The sequence below is a fragment of the Aegilops tauschii genome, chromosome 4 (assembly GCF_002575655.3).
Source record: "Aegilops tauschii subsp. strangulata cultivar AL8/78 chromosome 4, Aet v6.0, whole genome shotgun sequence".
In the NCBI taxonomy this organism is placed as follows: Eukaryota; Viridiplantae; Streptophyta; class Magnoliopsida; order Poales; family Poaceae; genus Aegilops; species Aegilops tauschii.
Genome location: NC_053038.3, coordinates 102,802,668 through 102,824,185, shown reverse-complemented (window position 1 = coordinate 102,824,185; position 21,518 = coordinate 102,802,668). Strand labels below are relative to the sequence as shown.

Here is a 21,518-nt window from a genome sequence, read left to right as displayed (position 1 = left end):
AGCCATGGCGTTTTCAAAAAATATTTGGAAACTTTTCATTTGTTTTTCATGTTTTTAGATATTGTTTGGAATTTAACAAAATCAAAAGTTGTTTGCTTGAATAAAAATATACTTGTTTTTAACCGGTTCCTAGAGTGAACATACTTGCTACAGTGCATTAATCGATACACTACACACTACTAGTAAGGTACATGTGCATTGCATGCATGAGATTTGGTAATCAAATTATGAATAAATACCACACTATAGCATGTAAGCTTTGAGTCATATATGCATGATGTAGATGTTCGTTTAATTCTTATAGTTCATCTCATCCAAAATCAATTAGTTTTATAAAAAAATCTATTTTAAGATTCATGGAATTGTGCGTTGTAAAGCATAAAGTAAAAACAAAAAGTGACAATTCATTTAGAAAAAAAAGTTTGGGCAATTAAGATATGGAAGATTCTAGAACAAAGGAGAAGTGCTTGTGTTTTCAGGTTTGTGCATTATGCTTAAGTTCAACCATGGAGTTTCTAAATTGTACATGTGTGGCAGAATCTGGTGAAATGTAGATGATATCCAACAGTCAGTAATGCTCGAATTTGTCATCTCTTTACCGTCGGATTGGCTTCATCCAACGACCAACTTTTAAAGTTATTCGCACACTATATAGGGGTATAGAAATGGGCTGGCCCAGTCATGGCCTCCCCTATGTGGATCATTGAGATGAAACAATAAAGTGGGCGAGTTTTCTCCAAAAAAAACCGCGTCCTATAGGAGCTTCCTCGGTTTTTTTTCTTTAAATTGTTTCGTACCACATCGATGTTAGGATTTTCTTATGACCATTAATAACTAAGAAAATATATGTGAATGTGTAGCACACGACTGTTCTGATCCCGAGCTCGGGTGAACAGTAACATAATTTTTTCCTGAAAAATTCTGATTCTTTTGTGTGAAACATTGACAAATGTTTTGATAGCTTACAAAATTTCATCACCGGATGATATTCACGGAAAGTGGCAAAGAAAACAATATCGATGCTCCAAACTGTTATTTTCAAATGAATTTCGGAGCATCAATTTTTGGTTTTTTTGCGCCATTTTCCTCGAATGTCTTTTCAAGATGAAATTTTGCAAGCTATCAAAATTTTGGTCAATGTTTCACAAGAAGAAAATTAGATTTTTTTATTATTTTTCTGTTCGCCCTAGCTCGGGATTAGAATAACACTTTCGTAAATGTGTATATCATCATTCTCTCTTTTCAAAAAGTTGTTATACACTATACACGTTGTATTCAGAAATAGAAACACCGGAGTCACTGACTAGTGGGGTTTGAGAGGGTTTCTGGACATTTGGGCCTTTTCCCAAGGCTCGGGAGCAATTTTCCTTCTCTTCCGGATGGCCTCTGCCGGATGATGTCGCCCTTGTCGATAAGGGAAGGAATGGCTCATGTCCCTTCTCAGTTTATGCTCGGAGGCGGTTGCAGATATGGTAATCTTGTTGATTTGGAGGATATGGCAAGTCCGTAATGAAATATATCATGGCAAGGAAGCCCCCCCCCCCCGGTGTTGGCCTCGGTCGAGTTCTTGGATAGCTACTACAAGTCTATCAACCTGGCGGGCAAGTTTACAGTGGAGGAGATCGTCAAAGGCAAGATGCCCTCGGCAGCCCCTGTGGTACCGCGCCAAAAACCTGGTGTGACTGTCATGCCATGGCCGGTTCCACCGCTGGGGTCCGTGGCCCTGTCTGTCGATGGCTCCTTCCACCCCGAGGATGGCTCTGCGGCGGTTGGAATGGTCCTAAGAAACCATGAGGGGGGCATCCTCTTTGCAGCATACAGATATGTGTTTCACTGCAATGACTCTCTTGAGGCGGAATTACACGCGATGATGCAAGGTATGGCGCTGGCTATCGAGCATTCCACGGCTCCGGTGATTCTTCAATCGGACTCTTCTGAAGCGTTGTCTTGCCTGGCTATGGAGGCCCTCCAACGTTCAGCTTATGGTCAATTGGTGTTGGAAATCAAGTACTTATCTGGTATTAGGGAGAATTCTCAGAAACTTAGTCATGTTCAAAATAGAGTGACCGATCGTTTGGCAAACTATAGCCGTACGGAGCGAGCTACCGCTGTGTGGCTAGGCTCAATTCCTCTTTGTATTGAGGATGTATGGCCTCTCGACTGTAACTCTATGAATTTGCAATAAAACTCCCTTTACCCTCGAAAAAAAAATCCCTTCTCTTCCGCCGTTCCTGCTCGACTCCACTCCAGTCCACAGAGAGCACGCGCTGCCCAAAACCCTCGTCCCCGCCGCGGCGCTTCCGGCGACGGCCATGGACACCCGGGTGCCGCCCGTTCCCATGGATCCGGCGACGGCGGAGAGGCTCCGGCGCGACGGCCATGACCCGGATGAGATGGAGGCCGTCTTCGCCCGCGTGCTCTCCCGGATCCACTTCGCCCTCCCGGACCAGTCCGTCTCCGTCGACGCTCGCCTCTTCGGTCTCCTCCCCCACGACTCGGTCGACTGCGTCAGCCGCCTCCCCGACGTGCTCCTCCGCAACATCGTCTCCCGCCTCCCCGTGAAGGACGGCGCGCGCACCGCCGCGCTCTCCCGGCGTTGGCGCGGGGTCTGGCGCTCGGCCCCGCTCGTCCTCGTCGACTCCCACATCCTCCCCGCAGGCACCGCGGCCGCGCGCGCTGACGCTCGTCGCGTCACCTCCGCCGTCTCCCGCATCCTAGACGCGCACCCGGGGCCCTTCCGCTGCGTCCACCTCACCAGCAGCCACATGGAAGACTTCCCTGGCCTGCTCGCGCGCTGGCTCCAGATCCTCGCCGTCAAGGGCATCCAGGATCTCGTCCTCGTCAACCGCCCTTGGGCGCTCGACTTCGTTATCCCCTCCACGTTCTTGGGCATGACCACCCTCACCCGCCTCTACCTCGGCCTCTGGAAGTTCCCCGACACGGCAGGCGTCAGGCGCTCCACCTGTTTCCCTAACCTCCTTGAGCTCGGCCTCTGCTGCGTCTTCATGGAGAGCAAGGATTTGGACTTCATCCTCGACAGGAGCCCCGTGCTGGAGAAGCTCTGTGTCCACGGGAATCTTTTCAAGCTTAGCCTCTGCCTTGTCAGCCAAAGCCTCCGTTGCGTGAAGATCACCGGGTCCTTCTTTGAAGAAATCGCTCTTGTGGACGCCCCATGCCTTGAGCGACTCATTCTAACAGGATGTTGGACACGCGGCGCGGTTTGCACCAAGGTGAAGATCGGTCATGCCCCCAAGCTGCACTCGTTGGGATACATGGATCCAGGAAGTCATGTCCTAGAGTTCGGCAACACCGTCATCAAGGTGCCTCATCTTTTCGATTTGATTTATTGTACATCATACCTAAATGATCAATGCATATGTTTGATCTTTCTTCTCTTGATTGACTGCACTGAAGGCTGGAACAAAGGTGAGCCCAAGCACCAAGGTACCAAGTGTGAGGATCCTGGCTTTGGAGGTGCGTTGTGGAGGCCGCAATGATGTCAAGATGATTCCGACTGTCCTCAGATGCTTTCCCAACGTTGAGACGCTCCACATCAAGGTGAAGCCCCTGATGCTTCTTTTGGCATTCATTTGCACCATCATGTACTAGCATCATATTGTGAATTGCTGCTGTTGCTGCATGATCCATCAACATCTGATAAACTTCATGTGCACTAACTTAATTATTTTTTTCAGTCTGAAGAAAGTGGCCAACCCTCTGGCAAGAACCTTAAGTTCTGGAATGAGTCCGGCACCATAGAATGCATCCGCTCGTGCATCAAGCTACTGGTTTTCCATGATTTCCGAGGGGATCGAAGTGAGCTTGCTTTCCTCAAATTCTTCTTTGAGGGCGCATTGGTGCTGAAGGAGGTGGTGTTAGTGTTGGCCAATGGAAGTTTCACCACAATGGAGGATATTCGTTCCAAAGTGAAGCCTCTGATGTCCATGAAACGGGCCAGGGACTCCTCAATCATGGTTGATACTAATGGACGTAGCATTGGGAACTTCAAGAGAGCATCCGACTTTTCTCTTCTCGACCCTTTCGGGGACTACTGAAGTCAAAGGTACATGTTTATTCATGGTCTCTACCTCTGGAAGTTGTTACGCTCTGTTGTCGCAGTATGGACATGCTCTGTTTTCAGCTTTTTGATGATCCACCCCGACTATTGTTTCTGGAAACATGGCTAGCTTAAGTGTTGAAGTTAACGGCGCTAGTACACGATTCTGGGAGGATACTTGGCTTGGTGAGACACCCTTGGCCATTCAATATCCGTCTTTATATCGTATTGTTCAACGACGTGAGGTGTTCGTTGCTACGGTGTTTCAATCCAACCCCCTTAATATTCAGTTCAGACGGTCGTTAGTGGGCAATCGCTGGGAAGATTGGCTCCGTCTAGTTCGGAGACTAATGGATGTCCATCTTTCTCAACAACCCGATGAATTGCGCTGGAAACTGACTAGGTCTGGAGTTTTCACGGTTAAATCAATGTATATTGATGTGATTAATTCGAGCTCCATTCCTACCTCCAAGCATGTTTGGGCTGTCAAAGTTCCTTTGAAAATAAAAGTGTTTATGTGGTTTGTCCATAAACAGGTTATTTTAACCAAGGATAACTTAATTAAGCGTAATTGGACAGGACCTACGAGGTGTAGCTTCTGTGATCGGGACGAGACGATCAAGCATCTCTTTTTTGATTGCCCGCTTGCCAGAGTACTTTGGCGGACGGTTCACATTGCTTTTAATATTACTCCACCGAATTCTGTCACCACGTTATTTGGGACATGGCTCACTGGGGTTGAGCCTGAATTAGCGAGACATATTCGTGTTGGAGTTTGTGCTTTGTTGTGGACTATCTGGACTTGCAGAAATGATTTGGTTTTTAACAGAACATCACGTATTCATTTTTTGCAGGTTATTTTCCGAGCCACGGCCATGATCCGTTCATGGTCGCTACTCACTCCGATGGTGGCCAGGGAGCATTTGGTTTCTGGATCTATCCGCTGGGAGATGGTAGCTCGGGATATCTTCAACCGGTTTGGATGGCGGTCATGTAATAGGATAGGCAATTAGTTTACCTATCTATATTTAGCCAGCCGGATGTGGCGTCTTTTCTTGGCTAATCTGTGTGTCCAGCCTCTTTTGCTCTGTGTGAGCTGTCTTTTTATTACTTTTCAGTCGGAGACTTTGGAACCTTGTTGGAACCTTTTCTTTCGTTAATAAGATGGCCGTATGCATCACTCTGATGCAGAGGCCGAGGAGACCCCCCTTTTCGAGAAAAAGTGTTGAAGTTAATGGCTTAATGCTACCCTTTTCGATGATGCAAATGACTACCATTATGTGGTAAACACTGTTTTTTCTGCTGGCAATTACAGAGCGCCTATTGTACTTGTGTTAAATGTGATTTCATTATCTAGATTTGATCTGTTGAGGATGGTGTTACATTGCATAATTGCTGCTATAGGAATGTGGCTTGATGCTGGAGATTGGGGAGAATTACTGACATGTGAGTTAGTTCATCTTTTGATTTAGCAATCCCGTACTTGGAATATTTGTTCCAGCTGGCTGAAGATTTTGATGCTCTCAGATTGTGCCATTTTGTGTTCTGATTGATTTGCATAGATGTGCCGAGTCAATTATCACGGCAGCTCTGTATGCCCTCTCTGGTTCTTCAGTTGTGAAATTTGAATCCTCATTCGCAAGCTAATTTGGTTATTTTCGTGACGTGTTAAGGTGATGGTAACTTGAGCTGGATGGGCATGCGGCGTGCCAAAAAATGGTTTGTCCAGGCGGGCAAACTATGATATGCGCAGTTTTTTTTGTTTGTTTTGCGGGGAATGATATGTCCAGTCTTAATGCCATTTATTCTCAGATCTTCTCCACACGATGATAAAGTAGTTGTCGTTCCAGAGAGTACACAATTAGTCACAGCTCTTTATGGCCTCTCTGGTTCTTCAGTTGCGAAAAACGGAGGTTAGGAACAACATACATTGGTTTCACAGTTGCAGAAACTGGGATTGAACGAGAGGAAACTAAAAGCTGGTTGCAAGCATAGGCGTGACCAAACACATTCTGGGTTGCTAGGGATTGTGCTGGATGCTAGGGATTTCACAATTGTCTCCGCAGAAAATGCAGAATCTTAGTTGATCCTCCTGCGGTTCTTCCTGATCTGCCCGTTGGACCTTGTCAGCGGCGTGATGTCGCCCATCTTGACGATCCCCTCCACAAAGTCGTTGAAGAAGGTTGCGATGTACTTTCGCGGAAAAAAGTCTAAAATAAACCTTGAACTCGTAGATGAAAGCTAAATCAAACCCTGAACTTTCAATCCCTAAAATCAGCACACCGAACTCTTCGATCCCGGTCTACTTTGAACCTTGAGAGCGTTTTCAAACAGGGATTGTTGACATGGCGGGTTGAATCCCAGGATTGTTGACTGTGCACACGACTGGGCCCGCCCAACAGGCGCGAAGCGAGTTTTTTCTTTCTTTTTTGTTCAGTCTATTTTTTTTCCTTTTTTGTAATACGCGACGTGTAATAAAAATAGCCAGAAAAATAGTCAACAGTTGATTGCACAGGGGCGGCCCACCACATGACGAAGGGAGTTTTTATTTTTCGTTTATCATATCGCGCGACGTATAAAAATACACAGAAAAGGACAACAGGGAGAGAGTCGAACATGCAAGCTGATGCTGCTGAACTCGTCGCGCAAGCCACCAGAATAAATGGCTGCTATTGATTTAATGAGAGGCCCTAAGTATTTAATCACACCGTAAAGTCCAGATTAGCAAGAAACATTTTTTATGGCAAATAAATATCGAAAACATAAATAATTTGTGAAAACGAACAACTTTTGAAAACAAAATCGAAAATGTGAACACTTTTTTAAACATAATGCTTCTTGAAAAAATCGGAACAAATTTTGAAACCTGAACAAAATTCAAAATGCAAACACTTTCTATTTTTTTTTAAATGGGAGCAACTTTTGGAACCTGAACAGATGTGTGAGAAAAATGTTGAATACTCCCTCCGTAAAGAAATATAGTGATCTAAGCACTTTTATAATTCTTTACAGATGGAGTACTTCTTAAAAAATGAACAGCTTTTAAAAAATGGGAACACTTTTTGAAACATAATCATGTTTTGAAAAAATGGGAAGTAATTTTGAAACATGAAAAAAGGTCTGAACAATTGATATATTTTAAATGGGAGCAGCTTTTTAAAGAATGTAAAAAATGTTTGTATCGGTTGAGAAAATGTTTATTATCATTTAAAAAATGTTAAACATGTATTTGGCAAAATGTTACTGTATATTCAAAAAGTGTTGTAAACATGTATTTTAAAAACAATGTACATAATGTATTCAAAAAATGTCGAAAGTGCATCCAAAAAATGTTTCATGTGCATGTTAATGTATACAATATATTTGAAAAATGTCAAAAGCTTAACAATGTCAGAGTGTAACAATGTAATAATGTATTTGAAAAACGAAATATAACGAAGGGAAAAAGCCGAAGGAAACCAATGAATATAAAGAAAACGCAAAGGAAAAAAATAAAAGAAAATGAAAAAAATGAAAACCCATAGCAGAGCGGGCGCGCAAGCTACTGCTCTAATGGGCGGCCCAATTTAACTTGCCATGTCAGCGAATACCAGCGAAATAATCTCAAGGTTAAAAATAGACCGGGATCGAAGAGTTTGATGTGCTGATTTCAGAGATTGAAAGTTCAGGGTTTGATTTAGCTTTCATCTACAAGTTCAAGGTTTATTTTGGACTTTGTCCTACTTCCGCGCTCTGGCTGCGACGTACTTCCGGACCAGCCCGTTGAGCCGAGTGCGGTAGGCCTCTCTTGTGGCCAAGGTTCGTGCAGTAGTCATTCTCGAAGACGGTCGGGGTCAGGTTGTTGTTGCCGGAGCCGGCGGTGCGAGGACAGTCTGACTGGCGACTCCTGGCGAAGCCGACGTTGATGTCGGTGTTCTTCTAGATGTGATCCTGGAAGTTTGTGCAGCGTGCTAGGCCCATCGTGAGGGCTCCTGAAACAGGTGATAGGTCAGCTCAGATTACAGTTAGTTAAATAGTTACTCTTTTTCATTCCATCCATAACAATGTTTCACCAATTTTCTTGTTTGTATAGAAGCTAAATGTTTGTATAAAACTCTGATAATTGAATCTAGAAAATACATATGTATAGTCATATTTATTTATTGAATATAAAAGAGCATAATATATGCTTAAATTTATTTATAGTTGCCAGGGTGGGAGGCCTTCTTCGTTGAGAACTATCTACTCCCTCCGTTCGGGTTTTTTGGGCCTCTTAGCAAACTAGACACGGACTGAACTTTCCTCGATCGATGTGCGTGTTCACTTTCCTCGATCCCCTCTGCTGAACGCGCGCCGGTTGGCTGCAGTTTTTTGTGAGTCGATGCATGCACGCATAGAACCAGCTGTACGCAATAACTACCGCCTGTGGAGGTGCGCTGATTCGTTGCATGCAAAAGCAAAACCAGCAACCAGCTGCCATGACGCTTGGAAATAACTGCAGACTAATCTAATTGGTTGCAGTTATGCTCAGAAATCATGGATGCTTGCCAATAATATTCTCCCTTGGTACTCGAACTTTGGCTAGCAGGCCCAATAAACCCGGACGGAGGGAGTAGACATCTAAGGGGTTCCATTCTTAATGTACTCGAAGATGTATTTGTTGGACCTGAACGGATGATCCTCAGTTTTGTGTTGTTGTCTTACGTGCAACGGTTTCTCTGAAAGTAATACACATTGGTGGTTTCGTGGTATTCGTCATCTTTGCAGTAGCTTGCATGTACTTCTTATGAGTCTCCCTCGATGAATAAGTTAATGAGTGGGGCAGAATATTATTTGGTCCACCACATTACATCCTGGAGAAAGACATATGTGTAGTTATTTGCGGCGGGCGCAAGGAGCTAACAGACATAGACTTGTATGGAGATAAATAAGGGTTAATTAAGGCGAGTAACTAAAATTCTGAACATTTGAGAAAACTGAAATGGGGCCATGGGGGCCACGTCTACTGGATGCTAGACTACATCCATCCTTATCTGTGAAATACAAATGGTTCTTTTTATAGGGGCAATTAGAATAGTTCCTTGAACGGGGATTGCTAAATATAGCATCAGTCAAAAACATAACTAAGATCAACACGGAAAACATAATTAAGATCAACACCTGTTAAACAAAGTGTTGGTAATGTGTTTAAAAATGTATTTAATATTTTTGATATGGCTTAATAAATAAAATGTTAACCTAATAGTGAGAAAATATTGAATGCTCAAAGGAATGATGTTGATTTACAGAAGTATGTGTAAGATACATGAAGATTAAAAATGGTTGGAAAAGATACAGCTGCTAAATGTATTTTCCTTTGGAAAAAAGTGTTGAAATTTTAGTTAAAAATTGCTTTAGAAAAAATTTCAACAAAACCTTTAGGACAAGACAAGAAATGTACAAACTAGTGGTAACAAATGTTGCTTGCTCAAAGGAAAAATGTTGGTTTGGTAGTTAAGAAATGTATGTGTAGGACTTGATGAATGTAAATCAAGTAAATTAGGTGGATTTTTTTACAATTAAATTAAATTATTTTAATTTTTTGGAAAAAGTGTTGGTAACGTGTTATAACTATGTATTTGAAGAATGTTCATGATTTATCTAAATAAGAACCGGTCCACCTAGTGCTAAGGAAATGTTGGTGGCTTAATGCAAAGATGTTGTTATAGTGGTTAAGAAATGTATGTGCAATACACATGATTTTTTTAAAAGTTTAGGAAAAGGTATAATTGTTTTTTAGATTAAATATAATATAATAATCGTTAAAAGTATAATTTTGCGGTCTGGTCGCAGCACGCGGCTGCCCCTCAGCGCGCTCGCACGTGCCCATTGAGAGGCCCATCCAGCGAGTACCGTTCGCCGACCCCTTCAGAAGTTTTCGGGACATTGGGCCTGTTCCGGCTCAGGAGCAATTTCCCTTCTCTTCCGCCGCTCCTGCTCCACTCCACTCCACAGAGGACACGCGCCGCCCCAAAACCCTCATCCCCACCGCGGCGCTTCCGGCGACGGCCATGGACACCCGGGTGCCGCCCGTTCCCATGGATCCGGCGACGGCGGTGATGTTCCGGCTCGACGGCCAGGACCCGGACGAGATGGAAGCCCTCTTCGCCCGCGTGCTCTCCTACACCCACTACGCCCTCCCGGACCCGCCCGTCTCCGTCGACGCTCGCCTCTTCGGTCTCCTCCCCCACCACTCCGTCGACGGCTTCAGCCGCCTTCCCGACGTGCTCCTCCGCAACATCGTCTCTCGCCTCCCAGTCAAGGAAGGCGCGCGCACCGCGGTGCTCTCCCGGCGCTGGCGCGGGGTCTGGCGCTCTGCCCCGCTCGTCCTCGTCGATTCTCACATCCTCCCCGCAGCCGCAGCCACCGCGGCCGCGCGTGGCGACGCGCGGCGCATCACCTCTGCTGTGTCCCGCATCCTCGCCGCGCACCCGGGACCCTTCCGCTGCGTCCACCTCACCAGCAGCCACATGGAAGAGTTCCATGGCCTGCTCACGCGCTGGCTCCGCATCCTCGCCAACAAGGGGATCCAGGAACTCGTCCTCGTCAATCGCCCTTGGCCGCTCGACCTCGTTCTCCCCTCCACCTTCTTAGGCATGACCACCCTCACCCGCCTCTACCTCGGCCTCTGGAAGTTCCCCGACACGGCCGGCATCCCGAGCGCCACCTGTCTCCCTAACCTCCTTGAGCTCGGGCTCTGCAGCCTCATCATGGAGAGCAAGGATCTGGACTTCATCCTCGACAGGAGCCCCGTGCTGGAGACGCTTTATATCCATGGTAATCTTTTCAAGCTTAGTCTTCGCCTTGTCAGCCAAAGCCTCCGGTGCGTGAAGATCCTCATGTCCTCCTTTGAAGAAATCGCTGTGGTGGACGCCCCGCGCCTTGAGAGACTCATCCTAACAGGATGTTGGAGCCGCGGCGGGGTTTGCACCAAGGTGAAGATCGGTTATGCCCCCAAGTTGCACTCGTTGGGATACTTGGATTCAGGAAGTCATGACCTAGAGTTCGGCAACACCGTCATCAAGGTGCCACATTTTTTCCATTTGTTCCATTGGTGTACATGATACCAAAATGATCAATTTTTATGTGTGATCTTTCTTCTCTTAATTGAGTGCATTGAGGTTTCAATGGCAGGCTGGGACAAAGGTGAGCCCAAGCACCATGGTACCAAGTGTGAGGGTCCTGGCTTTGGAGGTGCGTTGTGGAGTCCGCAATGATGTCAAGATGATCCCGACTGTCCTCAGATGCTTTCCCAATGTTGAGACGCTCCACATCATGGTGAAGCCCCTGATGCTTCTTTTGGCATTCATTTGCACCATAATGTACTAGCATCATACTGTGAATTGCTGCTATTGTATCAGGATCCATCAACATCTGATGAACTTCATGTGCACTAACTTAATTATTTTTTCAGTCTGGAAAAACTGGTCAACCCTCTGGCAAGCACAACCTCAAGTTCTGGAATGAGTCTGGTACCATAGAATGCATCAGCTCGCGCATCAACCTGCTGGTTTTCCATGATTTCCGAGGGGATCGGAGTGAGCTTGCTTTTCTCAAGTTTTTCTTTGAGAGTGCGCTGGTGCTGAAGCATGTGGTGATAGTGTTGGCCAATGCATGGTTCACTTCGATGGAGGATATGCATTCCAAAGTGAATCCTCTGCGGTCCATGAAACGGGCCAGTGCAGGCTCCAAAATCATGGTCACTGGGTGTTCTGATGCTGAAGATGGTGGCATGGGGAACTTCAAGAGAGCACCGGGTAGTTCTATTGGCGACCCTTTCGTGAACTTCTGAAGTGAAAGGTGCATGTTTACTTTATCTTTACTAGCTCTGGAAGTTGTTGTGTTCTGTAGTCGCAGTTTGGACATGCACTATTTTCAGAGTTTTTTGTATGATCCGCACGGACTCTTGTTTCTGCGAACATGATTTGTTACCGTCTTCGTTGATGCAAATGGCTACCATTCTGTCGGAAATGCTGTTTTTTCAGTTGGCAATTGCGGAGCACCTATTGCGCTTGTGTTAAATTTGATTTAATTAGGTAGATTTGGTCTGATGAGAATTACATTGCACGATGTTGATGCTATTCATATGAGGCTTGATGTTGGGGGCCGGGGATAGTAGTAACAGCTGGCAGATGATTTTGATGCTCTCAGATTGTGCCCTTTTGTGTTCTGTTCTGATTGATTTGCGTAGATGTGCCAAGTCAATTATTGGCGCAGCTATTTATGGCCCATCTGGTTCTTCAGTTGCGAAAATTCGAATCACCATTTGCAAGCCAATTTGGTTATTTTCGCAACGTGCTAAGGTAATACTAGTAACTTGAGCTACAAGGGCATGCCTAAGAATAGTTAGTGTGTCCAGGCGGCCAAACTTTGCTGCTGCTAGCCTCCATTTATTCTATGATCTTCTGCACGCAATGATAAAGTAGCTGTCGTTCCAGAGGGTCACAGCTTCTTCATGGCCTATGATTATATGGTTCTTCAGTTGCGAAAAATAAGGTTATCTTGTTGTCGTGCTGTAGGCTTTTCAGTTTTCACCAATAATTTCTGACTATAGAGACGGGGTAGACCTTTTATTAATCCACCAGGCACAACGTACATTGATTTCACAATTGCATAAACAGAGTCGAACGAGAGGAAACCACAAGCTTGCTTGCAAGCATGGGCGCGACCAAACACATCCTGGATTGCTACGGATTGTGCTGCATTTCTAGGGATTTCACAACTGTCTGCGCAGAAAGTGGAGGATCTTTTCTTAGTTGATCCTCCTGCAGTTCTTCCTGATCTGTCCGTTGGATCCCGTCAGCGGCGTGATGTCCCCCATCTTGACCATCCCCACCACGAAGTCCTTGAAGAAGGTGCTCTGGCTGCCGATGTACTGCCGGACCAGCGCGTCAGCGGCGCCGCCATTGAAGAGCTCCTGGTCCGAGTGCAGGATGCCCCTCTTCTGGACGAGATTCTTGTAGTAGTCGTTCTCGAAGGTGGTCGGGGTCTGCAGGTCCAGTGGCGCCAGGTTGTTGTCGCCGGAGCCGGCGGTACGAGGGCAGCCTGACTGGCGGCTCCTGGCGAAGCCGGAGTCGATGTTTGTGTCGTTGTAGATGTGGTCCCGGAAGAATGTGCAGCGTGCTTGGCCGATCGTGTGGGCTCCTGGAACAAGTGATGGGTCGCGTCAGGTTACCGTTAAATGGTTACTCTTTTTCTTTCCATCGGTAACAATCATTCACCAACTTCCGTAATTGGCGCTTTTACGTATTTTAAGTGATCACGGAGCAGATCAATTTTTGTTTTTGTTTTGAGAAAGATCAGTTTTTGCTGTTGTTGTCTATAGTAGTCTTACAGAGCAAATTTTCCAGAGGTTCAGGTCAATGGTAATTAGTTACTACCAACTTTCTAATTCACCACTTGTAAAGTCTATTTGGTTAATCCTGAGAAAAGGTCTTATGTAGAAGTTTTTAGCTTTCGAGTCAAAACGTGGCTATCAGTTCCGTTGGTTGATCCGAGCTGTTTTGCAGCTACCAAAGCTACCTTGAGAAATTAACAGTGTGGAGAAGTAGTCATTTTTTTTACCTTGCTTCAGGAAAGGAAAATATATATTACGTGATCACGACTTATGTTGGTTATTAAGACTTCTTTTTAGGGGAATGTTGGTTATTAAGACTGCAACAGTATTTCAAGTTCAATGATGGAGTGGGAACAGAAACATATCGATGTTATGTTGTAATTTTTTTTCTTCTGAAAGTTCCAGTAAAAAGAGATTAATATGCAAGATATTTGTTGTTCATTTGGCGGTTAACGTGCATTTGCATGTGCTAAGTGTGTAGTACTACCTGAGAGGGCGACCATGTCTTTCTGGGAGAGCCCCTGCGCGGCGAAGAGCGACGTAAGGTTTGCGAGCCCCGATGTCGGTGGTGGGATGTTGTTCTCGGCGCCGTTGAAGCTCGCCGTCGTCGAGTCCCTCCGTCCCATCTTCACCTCCCAACTCGGGCCACCCAGCTACACGTACACAACGCATGTCACGGTAGTGTTAGACTTTGTTGAAGAATACGTAGTACAAGCTATAGCTAAGCACGGCTTTATATGCATGGATACTTACCAAGACGACGCTCTCCTCGGCGGCGATGGCGAGGATGTCGGCACAGGAGACGACGCCGGGACACTCCTTCTCGACGGCCGTCTTGATGGCGTCGATGACGTCGAACCCCCTGACGGAGTTCTTGTTGGGCTTGGCGTTCTTCTCGCCGCTCAGGCCCGGGGCGTCGTCCAGCAGCAGCGAGGCGTCGCAGCCCTGGACGAAGCAGTCGTGGAAGAAGAGGCGGACGATGGAGGCGCCCACGCGTCGCTCCCTGGCGATCGCCGGCCGCAGCGCCGAGCGCACGGCTTTGAGCATGCCCGGGCACGAGCGGGAGTAGAAGCCCGACGACAGCTGCGCCGACGCGCCGCCGGCGACCACCGCAAGGATGAGCGAGACCAGGACGACAATGGCGCGCGCCGCCATGATCGATCTATGGGTTTACGTTGCTGATGATCGATCGAGTCAAGTGTGTTATCTAGCTAGTAGCTAGCTAGATAGATAGTGGCTTGAGAGCTTGTTTGCTGGATGGTGGAGGAATGCCGGGCGGCCGGTATTTATAGGAGGGAAAGCCTAGCTCACGCCGCCGGCCATGATTATACTAGCTAGGAGTACTAGTCTGCCATCGTATATTATTAGATTGCATCATCGTCTTCACCAACTCCGGTGGACTTTGAGAGTTGATCCAAACGGGCGCGCGCATTAGAATAACGCGTTTCGCACGGTGCTAGCTACATCGATCCGGCCGTGTAGCTGGTAGAGTATACGTAACGTCGTAGCTCGTGAAAAACGAACATTTTTTGGTGTAGAAAAGCTGCCTGCCGACACTGTGCAATCGAGACGGTTAAGTAAAGAATCATGGCAATCATGCTTGCATGGATGACTCCGTATCCTCATGTTGCTTTCCTGTGCTACTGAAAACTACCGACTGCCTTCCGCTACCGACTGTGTGTTTGCTAGCTACTCTACATAGCATCTCCGAGTCAAATCTAGATCATTTTTTGTAACACTGACATGGACTTTAAGGCGACACTTTGGCACAGGAAGAGTACATTAGCACGCTGATGATTTTCTTAATTAAATTAATTTTTGCATCACCGTTCCGCTACCCAACAAATGTCAAGGAAATTATCCACGTCTCGATCAGTATGTAGCTACTGCCTACCGGTACATGGTCATGAAAGAGATGATGATCCGACCATCCTGCTGAATTTTCTCATATTTTTTTTCAAGTTTCGAGGACATACAGGCGGACCCGGTCTCCGGCGGTATTATTTGGCCCATGCATGCTCATCCTTAGAAACTGGTGGCATGCATGATGCATGGTCATGATCAAAACATTCATATATCTATCTATAGCTATCATGGACAATTCAACGTGAATTCTCTCCTCAAGGCAACATAAAAATACGTACGTACGTGCATCAGCAAATTCTATAGCATACATGTGAAAAAAGATCGAGTGCAGCGTTTCGGTGCCCAAACTCATCTGCACTCGGTCAGAAAATAAAATAAAATAAAAATTCAAAACAAATTCAAAGAAGTCCTAGTTTCTTTGCATGGCAGACAATTTAGTGCGTGAGATCTGCTCCAATTTTCAAATCATTTGGACATCTGAACAACTCTTGGCAAAAAAACAAATCGGATCAGAACAATGCATGAACAGTAAATCTTTTTATAGACCCCAAATTGGTCTTTTTTGCCAAGAGCTGCACAGATGTCCAGATGATTTGAAAATTGGGACGGACCTTATGCATCAAATTATCTACCATGCAATTTTTTTGGATTTTTTCTAGTATTTGTTTTGACTTTTTTCATCAGCGCGGGTGCAGATGAGCCTGGGCTCATAAGCGGATTTTCAAGATCTTGAATTATATCTATCCACTGACGGTATAGTATTTCACCATGAGCAGATGAGCCCGGGATCAGACATGAATATTCGTTTTTTTTGCGGGTGAATATTCGTTATTCCTAGTACTACTCTGCGCCTAACAATATTCTGTTTAGTCAAAGTGGAGTATAATACCTTTTGGGCCCAGTTCACGCAGCATGCACCAATCATACACCCAATTAGTTAATTAGCTTGAGCCTTAACCTGTTCATTTGAGTGTTCCGTGTTCACAGTTGTACTACCTTTTATTAGCTCAAGAAAGATGATCTAAAAGGATCGATCGATGGATAAGATTTCTAATGCTGCCTAATTCTTATGCTACGGTCTGCACATATGGATGCCTTGCAGTAATGCTACACGTACAAACAAGTTACAGTTTTTACAGATTGGATTAATTTGATCGGTCAATTGGTGTGGGAGGCGGCACACCCCCTGAAAATCAGGGGGGGCAAAGTTTGTGATTGGTTGTTAGAAGTAAAGAGCCTGTAAAATGTTGTAATTGTTTATATATCTAGCATTTTTGGATTCTGGTGCTTTACGCTTACGGATTTAGAAGTACTCCTACTCCAGAGACAGAGAGTAGATAGATAGACTCTAGTCCAAAGAATTTCAATGCTGGTTGCTCGAAGCAAATAACGACTTTTGATCCGAGCGCACCGCAATTGCCGGAGGTTAGGCACACCAAAATGCTGCACATGCTTGTCCCCTCAAGAAAAGGCATGGAGTACATCATCAGACTACTACCACTACAGTACTACTCCTTCTGTTCCAAAATAGATGACCCAACTCTATACTAGCTTTGTACTAAAGTTAGAATAAAGTTGAGTCATCTATTTTGAAACGAAGGGAGAAGGGTGTAGGTACGTGCAGCAACACGCATCTGATTACATTGTTTACTCGTGCATATGTAGCAGAACGAGTCCACGACCGAAGACCAGCTTTCGCAACAGAATTCCGACGCCCATTAAACGCATTAACGTGTGCATGAAGGGCGGCTTCTCGCGCTATACACGTCATCACAAGGAGATGAAAAGCGTTACGATTGAGTGGGAGGGACTGGGACGCTCGCGGGCAGAAAGAGAGAGACAAAAAAAAAATCAGGTTCCTCGCCTCTCACATTCTCCCCCACGCCCGTGACCTCCTCTCGTTCCGCACGCCAACGTAGCCGCCGCCTCCTCGCCTCCGCCTCTTCCATCACCCACGCCGGCCGATTCCAGCGAGTCCTGGCGGCGAGTAGCACACCAACGACCTCCCAACACCTCGCTCCTTCCTCCCATCCATCCAGATTCGTCGCTAGAAGCCTCCCGCGCTCGCTCCCGAGTCCCGACCCGCAGCCGTGGCTAGGGTTTCAGCGCGGCGTCCCCTTCGTGCCGGCGAGGTCCGGCGGCCTCCGGCGGCTCGTCTCCGTCGCCCTCCCCCTCCCCCCACCCCCACCCGCCACGTGTGGCTCCGCCTCGTGGACAGTCCTCCCGTGCCCGATGGCTTCGGGCCGTACCTCCTCTCCATTGGTGAGTTCATCCCCCCCCCTCCTCCTCTCTACCTCGCTCGAGCTCTGACCCTCACATCTACCTCCGTCTCTCTCAGATTTGATGCAGACGAGTGCCCAGTTCCCACAGCAACCATGGCCTGACCTAGGGACATCGCACAATCCCCAGTTTTCCCAGGTCTAGCTCGTGGCTACGAGGCGGCGGCGACGGCGTTTCCAACACCTGCTACGCCGATGTCAGCCACGGTGGCGCTGGCAACTCAGCCATCAGGTGAGAGCGGTGAGATAAGCAACCTCTGTTCGCTAGAGTAGGGCTATGAGAAAAAGATCAGAAGAGCACGGCCGTCGGGCAACGGCACACCGGCAGCGCGCAGACGGGCCTCCACGCCGCGGCCTCGGACCGAAAGAGTTCATGGACGGTCTCACCGTCTCAGAAGGCAGATCACGCGGCCGCCATCCTGCACCCGTACACGGTTCATGCCGCCGACGGCGAAGTTGTCAGAGATGGCGCTTCGTGCTGTCCTCTGTAGTTTCTTCTGTCATCTGCAGTTCAGTGCTTTGTGCTTGCACCTATTATGAACTAGAATCTGTAATTATGTGCTAGCTCCCCTAGTGATTGACAGTTCTTATGTACGTGCTTGGTGCTCTGTAGATTGTTTTTATTCTAGAATCTAGATGTTCAGACTTCAGAACACTTGCTGACCCTGTATGTACGTGCTTGGTGCTTGCTCCTGTAGTGATTGATAGTTCTGTGCTTGCTCCTGTAGTGAACAACATGTACATAATGGATGAATTGTTAGCAGCACTTGTGTGGTCAGTTAAACAAATTCTTCATTTTTTGTTCTATATTTCAGTTATGTTTGTTGTCACAATTGTTATCAGCACTTCATACTGAAAATGGCCTCTCCTTATGCTTAAATGCATTGTTTATATTTCAGTTTCAGCTTGTCTAAAACTTTGCTTCTCTAGCCATATCTGAAATTGAGGGTTTGTGTGTGCGGAAATACTGAAAAAATTCATGTTGTGTGTGTGCCTTCAGGCTGATGGTTGTATGCTTCATACCTTTATTTCAGTTTCTGTGATATACTTGACATTTTGAATATACTAGGCAATTTTTTTTCAATACGCTATTTTGAATATAGCACGCTATAACTTGTATAGCATTTGGAGAAGGGCCTCGCTATTTTTGATAGCATGCTATTTTTTACATTGTTTATGACACATCTATGGAGTAGCAATACATTCAGTTATAATCATTTTGATACTTCGCCAAATCCGGTAAACCATAACAATGATACTACCTCAAAAGAATCCTGCTGGAGATCAAAGGAAAGGGCACTTCTGCTCCTTTTTATCTCAAGGTAGTCAGTGTGGGAATCACTTCCAGGTTGTCTCATGTTATCGCTTACATCACAAGTGTGTCTGATTTTGCATATGGTTATAGTTACACCTTCAGTTTTGATTTCAGAGTCCAAGGATGGTTGCACTCCTGTCAAATGTTGCATATGGCTGTTACAATTATGCCTTTATGCATCAGGTTACTAATCCACATTTCTTTTGTTTTGTGCAGTTGACGTATTGCAGATTTTTGCTCATCTGATTTGTATGCTGACATAACTTATGGTCGGTATGTGAAAGATGTTTAATCTACCAGTTCTGTTGCCAAATGATCCGACATGCTAACGCACAAGTATTTTATCCAACTACAATTGTAGGCAAGCACTGCTGCCCCTCTTTCTGCTCAAATGTGTTCTCTGTGAGCCAGGTTAGTGTGAAGTAAACAGTTAGTTTTATAGGAATGCCTACTACATCCTGTTCATAGGTTGCCTAAAAGTTAACTGCGTCAAGATGATAAGGATCTAATATCCACCCTCCTTCATTTTATTTTCTGCAATGATATATTCATTGTCAATCTAAACGTGTTTCTGAAGTCAATAACCATATCTTAGTCTTTTTTACAATAGTCATCTGCTTCTTATCTGTCCTAAGTGTTCTTGCCTCTAAGCCCACTCTGCCATGATGCACTGATCTGCTCATTTTACATTATTTGTGTTATTTGGATGTGCGATTTTTTAGTTTTCCACAAGTTTTCATCATACTTAAACTATGCATTTGAACTGCATCGCCAGCTTTGGTTTGAGGACACGACATCGCCAAATCGTCACTGAAACACAGCGGCTTCGTCTGGCAACCGCGGACACGATGGCACATCGTTGGGTCACCCAAGCTGAGTCGCCGCAGATCCGATCAGGTACCCACCCCCCTGTCTGATCTATAACAAACACCAATTTTAGGCTTACCATATCAACAGATACGGATCGGATTAATTTCCTTCCACTTTCCTATATGCTTAATGATCGTTGATAAGTAGAGATCTCGAGGATGCGGCAGATTATGTTTTGAAAAATGCATCAGGCAGAGCCCTCAAAGATAAGGACAATAATGCTCAAAGATTTGTTGTGGGCTCTGCAACCTATTTATTTTCTGCTTTTCAATTATGTCTTCCGTCATTTACTTTTAGACTCATTCTCATTCTCTATCTAAATATGTAGTGGCAATGAAATCAGATTTGTTCTCGGGGGTTTGTGCTGATGAATTTGATGTCGAGATTGTCTATTCTATTGGCAAAAAGGCCCCCCTTTAGTTCATTTGCTTTTGGTTTAATATAGTATCGATAGCTATTGCAGTTTTTCCAGTTTGTCTGTCCCTGATTATAAGTTTTCGTTGACCACGGCCAATAGGAACCAGGCTATTCACTCAGTTATTGGGATATTTTTGACATGTCATCACAAGGAGATGAAAGAAAAACGCGTTACGATTGGGTGGAAGTGAAGGAAATATGCCCTAGAGGCAATAATAAAGTTATTATTTATTTCCTTATATCATGATAAATGTTTATTATTCATGCTAGAATTGTATTAACCGGAAACATAATACTTGTGTGAATACATAGACAAACAAAGTGTCACTAGTATGCCTCTACTTGACTAGCTCGTTGATCAAAGATGGTTATGTTTCCTAGCCATTGACATGAGTTGTCATTTGATTAACGGGATCACATCATTAGGAGAATGATGTGATTGACGTGACCCATTCCGTTAGCTTAGCACACGATCGTTTAGTATGTTGCTATTGCTTTCTTCATGACTTATACATGTTCCTATGACTATGAGATAATGCAACTCCCGTTTACCGGAGGAACACTTTGTGTGCTACCAGACGTCACAACGTAACTGGGTGATTATAAAGGTGCTCTACAGGTGTCTCCGAAGGTACTTCGAGGTTAGGATTTGTCACTCCGATTGTCGGAGTCTCTGGGCCCTCTCGGCAATGCACATCACTTAAGCCTTGCAAGCATTGCAACTAATGAGTTAGTTGTGGGATGATGTATTACATAACGAGTAAAGAGACTTGCCGGTAAGGAGATTGAACTAGGTATTGAGATACCGACGATCGAATCTCGGGCAAGTAACATACCGATGACAAAGGGAACAACGTATGTTGTTATGCGGTCTGACCGATAAAGATCTTCGTAGAATATGTGGGAGCCAATATGAGCATCCAGGTTTCGCTATTGGTTATTGACCGGAGACGTGTCTCGGTCATGTCTACATAGTTCTCGAACCCGTAGGGTCCGCACGCTTAACGTTTCAATGACAGTTATATTATGAGTTTATATGTTTTGATGTACCGAAGGTTGTTCGGAGTCCCGGATGTGATCACGGACATGACGAGGAGTCTCGAAATGGTCGAGACATGCAGATTGATATATTGGAAGCCTATATTTGGATATCGGAAGTGTTCTGGGTGAAATCGGGATTTTACCGGAGTACCGGAGGGGTTACCGGAACCCTCCGGGGGTTAATGGGCCATAGTGGGCCTTAGTGGAGAAGAGGAGAGGCGGCCAGGGCAAGGGCTGCGCGCCCCTCCCCCTAGTCCGAATAGGACAAGGAGAGGGGGGCGGCGCCCCCCCTTTTCCTTCTTCTCCTCCACCTCTTTC

The 21,518-nt window shown here is 45.7% G+C and overlaps 3 protein-coding genes and 1 long non-coding RNA gene across 7 annotated transcripts; 3 read left to right on the top strand and 1 right to left on the bottom strand.

Moving 5' to 3' along the window:
- The first annotated feature begins 2,209 nt into the window (after positions 1-2,209).
- On the top strand, positions 2,210-5,279 carry LOC109732164 (FBD-associated F-box protein At5g60610). Its single transcript, XM_020291361.3, has 4 exons — positions 2,210-3,320; positions 3,415-3,558; positions 3,696-4,063; positions 4,912-5,279. The coding sequence occupies exons 1-3, from the start codon at positions 2,313-2,315 to the stop codon at positions 4,053-4,055; spliced, it is 1,512 nt and encodes a 503-aa protein (XP_020146950.1). The 5' UTR covers positions 2,210-2,312; the 3' UTR covers positions 4,056-4,063; positions 4,912-5,279.
- Positions 5,280-9,960: 4,681 nt separating this feature from the next.
- On the top strand, positions 9,961-12,046 carry LOC109732163 (F-box/FBD/LRR-repeat protein At5g22660-like). Its single transcript, XM_020291360.4, has 3 exons — positions 9,961-11,100; positions 11,210-11,353; positions 11,490-12,046. Exons 1-3 carry the CDS (start codon positions 10,087-10,089, stop codon positions 11,865-11,867), a joined length of 1,536 nt encoding a protein of 511 aa, XP_020146949.1. The 5' UTR covers positions 9,961-10,086; the 3' UTR covers positions 11,868-12,046.
- Positions 12,047-12,616: 570 nt separating this feature from the next.
- LOC109732167 (peroxidase 4) lies at positions 12,617-14,712 on the bottom strand. The gene is made up of 3 exons (XM_020291365.4): positions 14,166-14,712; positions 13,900-14,065; positions 12,617-13,219 (listed from the first exon to the last, which is right to left on the bottom strand). Exons 1-3 carry the CDS (start codon positions 14,565-14,567, stop codon positions 12,828-12,830), a joined length of 960 nt encoding a protein of 319 aa, XP_020146954.1. The 5' UTR covers positions 14,568-14,712; the 3' UTR covers positions 12,617-12,827.
- A 2,049-nt stretch (positions 14,713-16,761) lies between these two features.
- Positions 16,762-20,492, top strand: LOC120962787 (uncharacterized). 4 transcript variants are annotated; one of them, XR_005753751.3, is made up of 5 exons: positions 16,762-17,540; positions 17,617-17,789; positions 19,089-19,145; positions 19,234-19,283; positions 19,648-20,492. It is a non-coding gene; the product is annotated as an uncharacterized lncRNA (long non-coding RNA). The 4 variants fall into 4 exon arrangements; XR_005753753.3 differs by having other exon boundaries at positions 16,798-17,540; positions 17,617-19,145; positions 19,648-19,769; positions 20,260-20,492; XR_005753750.3 differs by having other exon boundaries at positions 16,798-17,540; positions 17,617-19,141.
- The last annotated feature ends 1,026 nt before the right edge of the window (positions 20,493-21,518 follow it).